Source organism: Vipera ursinii, assembly GCF_947247035.1.
Source record: "Vipera ursinii genome assembly, chromosome: 4".
Taxonomy (NCBI): domain Eukaryota; kingdom Metazoa; phylum Chordata; class Lepidosauria; order Squamata; family Viperidae; genus Vipera; species Vipera ursinii.
Genome location: NC_139514.1, coordinates 68,964,427 through 68,970,426, shown reverse-complemented (window position 1 = coordinate 68,970,426; position 6,000 = coordinate 68,964,427). Strand labels below are relative to the sequence as shown.

Below are 6,000 nucleotides of genomic sequence, written 5' to 3'. Positions count from 1 at the left end.
TCACAAAAGATAAGTATTCTAATAACATTTTCTGAAAATATGCTTAGTTTGGCTTCAAGCTCGGATTTTTTTCAAATAAACTGTGGGTTTAAAAATAATTTTTAATACAAACATACTTTAACTGCAGCCCTTTCAAGAAAATTATTTAACAGAATTCTGTTTAAAAAACGAACTACAATAAATCATTCTATACTGGTAAAGAGCATACTTTCTGAAAATATTCAATAGATTTGACAGCAGTGCTCAGTGAACAACAAAAAAGGGAAAGCGGCTTTTATTTTTTTTAAAATATACACCATTTTGAATTTGTTTCCAAATAACAGAAAAAGGCTTTCTGAAAACCTTATAATAGCAATTATTCCAATGGTACTTCCAAACATACATTTTATTATGCAAATTGCTCTACAATAATTCATCCAAACAATTGTATAGGAAATCTTTATTGGTTTATTAAAATAATCCATTATGGCTGATTAACTCAAACATGGTGACTCCAAGTGGTATATAAACAAAATAAGTTAAACTATTTCAATTAAGAACCAAGATGTTTAAGTATAACCAGAAGCTCACATTCCAGATGGCGATTCCAATCACGCTGCCCCCAAGATCCAGGTAAAAAGCCAAATTTTTACTGCCTTTCGGAAGGCCCATTGAGGGCAATCACTGCAGAGAGGAGGCCTTCCTGATTACATATCTACTGTAATGGGAGTAACTGGGATGGGCAGATATCACTGAGTAGAGGTGGTCCCACAAACTGTCTTTTGTAAGCTTCAAGTCCTTATTAAAAAACCTGTTATCTTTTACCTGCAAATACCCACGAAACAACAGCACCTTTTCAAAATATTTTAAATAGTTGAGCAATGTACCTTGTCAATTTAGTACAATCTTAAGTATAGATAGAAACACTTGGAGAGAGAAATACACATGAACAGCCAAGGCCATCTGTGCAACTAAACTTTGAATAAAACTGTTTTTTGTTTCACAAGCAAAGCTTAAACTTGAAAAAGAGATCATGGCACATGTTTTCAAAATGCAGTATGTATTCTGAATGCAGAAATGGATAAGATAAAATATAAGCTTCTTATTGGTATAACTGCTTTTGCAAAGGCATAAATATACATTTTAAGGAAGATCTTTGAATGGAGATGTTGTACCAATTAAGAGCATTTGAATGGCAAGGATGCAAATATCTTATTTTAATTAATCAGATCTAGCACAGTATATCTATGGAGGTACTGCTTCAGGGAAAGGATTATCCAAAGGAAATGTCTAAAAACCATAGGACTTCTAACATGTATATTCACATGAGACAGAAATATCAGTCAGCTAATTTATGCATATGTATGACTGCCTCTTTCTCAGTTAACAGGAATGTTAGCTTTGAACCATCTTTTTTAAAATGAATTTTTAATTTCTATAGCTAAGTAAGACAAGAGAAAAGTCAGTAGCCATGCTGCGGGGGGGGGGAGGAATGAATATGGCTTGATTAGAATTAAAACTTTGTTCCACTATATTCATGATGAGAATCACAAGGAACCCATTTCCTTCCCCACCCCAACCCCAATCCCATGCCCATGTCAAGTTTATTTTTCTTCCTGATCAGTTAAATACAACTTTGAAATAAACAAAAATGTGTATTTTAATCTGACTGGTTTTTTTTTTGTTCTGTTAGTTCTGTGAAAGCAATGTTTGCTTCTGACTTGAAACTCTACAGCCAAACTTTTCATTTTGGAAGAGAAACTCAAAAAGCCAAATTACAGTAATTTAAGATTTTGTCCAACTAATACAGGTGCCTCCAAGAAAATAAATGGTTGCAAAAAATAGCTGCATTTAAAATCCTACAGCAAAACTAGTGTAGTACTAAAAACATTTTAAAAAAATGCTTTGAATTTTGATAGTTTTAGCCTTTTCCTCTAGTCCAACTGAGCAAAAATAAATGTTACTTCATTTCCTGCAAGGCTAACACATGCCAACATTAAATTAACTGAAATACCATTTAAAAGAGAATTTTCCTTATCCCCTGTACAAATGACCGATTCAGCTTTTCCTATTGAATTGCAGTAAGACTCTGGAAATTGGCAGACAATTTCAAAGTTGTGCTGGAAAAGGGAAAGAAAAATTAAAAAGATCTTTTGCTGACTGTTGATTCATTCCCTTAATTATACTGCTTGGTTGAACATCAGGATATATAGCTCTGAATCTCCAAAAAGGGAAAAAGGTGCATAACTCAGAGTTTCAGAGAAATAATTGGCCAGTACTTGGGCTGTTTTGTATCACAATTCCTATCAAAGTTGAGTTGCATGATGGTCTCCATTGCTTGTATTTTGTTGGCACCTTTGCCATAGAGCTTTCTCATTTCAGCCATTCTTCTCTTGCCGGGCTTCTCAGCTGGGGGCTCTACTGACCGGCTTGTGGACAAATGAAGGTCATGGTCAGCTTCCACATATATCTCTTGATGTTCCGCCTCCAGCTGTTTCTGTTTTCCTATGTAAAAAAGAACACATTTCATGATTGTTTGGAAAAAAATGGGAATTTCAAATGATGCCAGCAATGAACAACTTAGGTATCTTGTCTAAAGATGTGTATACCTTTAAAACAAGAATTCTTGTTTGTATTTTAAACCCCCGAGCAATCCACTATGAACTGAAGTATGCTGTTACATAAAAGGGAACGCTGCACCAATCTTACAAAAATGGCATTGATCATCAGCTCTTTTCTGGCCACAATTATAATAAACTTTTATTGTCAAAGTACAACATGTGTACATTGAGATTAGCTGAGCCTCCCCCCGTGCTCTCTCCCCCCAACACACAGTGACAACAAACCCTCCATCCCACCACACTATGTGAACCAACTACACTACACACCGGCCTCCCAAGTCAATTCTGCATAAGATTATGTCCCATTTAAAAGCCTAACAGCCCACCGATAAAAGCTATTTTTCAGCCTGTTGGTACGGCTGGCTATATTCCTATATCTCCTACCGGATGGTAGGAGAGTAAAGAGATACCGTCCAGGGTGTGAGTCATCCCTGAGAATCTTCCTCACTCTTCCAAGGCAACGAGCCCTGGCGATGTCATCCAGTGGTGTCAGGGAACAGCCCACAATGTCTTGTGCTGTGCTCACTACCCTCTGTAATACTTTCCTACCCGCGGCTGTCAGACCAGCATACCAAACCACAATACCATACGAGAGGCGCTTTCTATAGTAGACCGGTAAAAGAGGGTCATTAGCTGTTGTTCTACCCTGTTCTTCCGCAAGACCCTAAGAAAGTGAAGCCTCTGTTGGGCCTTTCTAGCCACCTGAGTTGTGTTAACTTTCCAGGTCAGATCTTCACAGAGGGAGACTCCCAGAAATTTAAAGGAGGAAACTCTCTCTACACAGTTCTCTCCGATGTAAAGTGGGGCAGGTTCCTCCTTTTTTCTCCGGAGGTCTAACACCATCTCTTTCATCTTGCCGATGTTTAGGTGCAAGTTGTTGTTACTACACCATATGGATAGTTTTTGTACCTCCGCCCTATATGCTGTCTCATCCCCACCTGTAATAAGACCCACCACAGTTGTATCATCTGCGAACTTGATTATCGCAGTGGATGGGTCAGATGATACACAATCATAAGTGTATAAAGAGTACAGGTAGGGGCTAAGCACACAGCCCTGTGGTGTGCCGGTGCAAAGCTTCAGGGGGGTGGACAAAGCACAGCCGACCCTCACTGTTTGTAACCGATCGCTAAGAAAGTCTTGAATCCAATTGCAGATGGCGGGGGAGAATTTCAAGTCAGTCAGCTTCTCGATGAGAATGCTCGGCAAAATGATGTTGAAAGCCGAGCTGTAGTCAACAAAAAGCATCCTGACGTAACTTCCAGGCTTCTTGAGATGACTTGCTACAGAGTGTAAAGCAGTAGCTATGGCATCGTCTGTCGACCTATTTCCCCTGTAGGCAAATTGATGTTTATCAAAGTCCAGTGGGAGGCATGTCCTAAGATGTTGGAGAACCAATCTTTCGAAGCATTTCATGACTACAGACGTTAATGCAATAGGTCTGTAGTCATTCAGGCACTCAACTGCAGTTTTCTTGGGGACTGGGACAATCATAGCACTTAAGCCACAAATCATTTGGATTTAAAAGACAGCCTTGTATTGTACCATCCTGACCATTCCCCAATATTTGTGAAGCCTTTTTGGCCCATGATGATCAATACATAGTGTTATATAAAACAGTGGTAATTACAGGTAATCCCCGAGTTACGAGTGTTCACTTAGCACTCGTTCGAAGTTACATGATAAGCGTCCCCTAGTGTTTATGAGCAAGTCCTGAAATTACGAATGTTACAGTACCATGGCAGTTATTAGCCCTTACAAACAACTGCAGAGGCGCTGCAACATTCACCCTATTCCCCCTCCCCCCACTCCCCACAATTGCTTCCCCCTCCCTTCCTGCCATGCTGGATTCACTTACCTTGCAAAGATCTATCGCCTCTCTCCTGCAGTTTCTTTGCCTTTGAGGGAGAGTCAGTGGAAGCTCCTGAGTGCCGTAATATTGTGTGAGTTCAGGCACCCATCATCTTTTGCAGAGAATGGGTGCCTGAACTCTTGCAAGATCATGGACCCCAGAAAAGTTCATTCTCAGCACGAAAAGTGTTTGCGGTGCCTGTCTCCTGCTCCTCTCCCCCTAACTCCTTTCTGCCACCACCAGAACACTTTTTGTCCAGATGGAGATCTGATGGAGCCTGGAAGCTTCATCTGCATGCAAATGGGGCACATGGAAATGAAGCAAATTGCTCCGATTCCAAGCACCACATTTGCAAGCAGATGAAGCTTCCAGTCTCCATCAGTTCTCTGTCCGGGCAAAAATTGTTCCAGTGGTAGCGGAAAGGAGTTGGGGGCGAGGAGCAGGAGACAGGCACCGCAAACACTTTTTGTGCCCAGGAGCTTCCATCGACTCTCCTCTATCTCAAAGGCAAAGAAACAGCGGCAGAGAAGAGACAGATCTTTGCAAAGTAAGTGAGTCCAGCACAGCAGGAAAGGAGGGGGAAGCATGAGGTATCTTAGTGGGTCGGGGAGGCCTTGGGGTCTGGTCCATCACTAGGCCCCCCCATGGCCTATTCCAACCTGAGATACCTCTTGTGCACTTAATGAACCACACATTTGATTAGTTAATGTGTGGGCGAAAGCAGGGAGTGATCTCGTTCAAGGTATGAGATTCACTCCTATGAATTCTTGAGTGACGAATGGAATGGGCAGGCTTCATTACATTCGTAACTTGAGGACTACTTGTATATATAAAAGGGGGGAGGGGGAGAGATAAAATAGTGCTTATTACAGTCGTAGACCAGAATTCAAAATAACACATGTTGAACTTAGACAACAAACCAGAGTAAGAATGTTACAATTGTGGCAAATTCATTGTTGAAAAGTCAGAGTGTGTCTAATTTTACAGGAAATGTAAATATATTTAGTATAGATATAGCCCCAACTTTGCCATTGACTGACTATGGACCAACATCAGAAGATTTTTGTGGGGATAACATTAACTGAATCTGATGAGATGTGAGTGTAAAACATTCACAACCTTGAGCTAATTGATGACTGGATAAATACATATGTAATGATGCAATGTTTTTGTTCAAAATATCATTGCCTGCCCCTGAGCACTATAAATGCAATAAGTAGTTTAAGACATAACAGTGTTAATAAATTATGTTAGAAATAAAAAAAATATTGAGATGATGAACATAACAGAAAGAGATTTAAAAAAATACATTTTGCTGCAATACTAAAAAAGTGGTAAACAAACCACTACACCAATTCCTAAATTGAAAAAAGAAGTGACATGTAGAGAGACATTAAATTTTTAATGTTCCATAAAGATGAAACCAATACAGCTGTCAGGACTCACCCCAATCCACATCTTAGAAAAGAAGAACTCTTGGAGACAGGGTTGTCAGATGTTTTGTAATTCAGCAATTCCTTCAGTTCGGGAATTACCAGTTCGTATGGG

At 39.7% G+C, this 6,000-nt stretch overlaps 1 protein-coding gene across 1 annotated transcript in view; it reads right to left on the bottom strand.

Moving 5' to 3' along the window:
- Positions 1–261: 261 nt before the first annotated feature.
- GEMIN8 (gem nuclear organelle associated protein 8) overlaps positions 262–6,000 on the bottom strand; it is a 64,268-nt gene continuing 58,529 nt past the window's right edge. Inside the window, exon 4 of the mRNA XM_083362717.1 lies at positions 262–2,484. Coding sequence (XP_083218843.1) covers positions 2,228–2,484 — 257 coding nt within the window. The 3' untranslated portion in view covers positions 262–2,227. The remainder of the gene's footprint in view (positions 2,485–6,000) is intronic.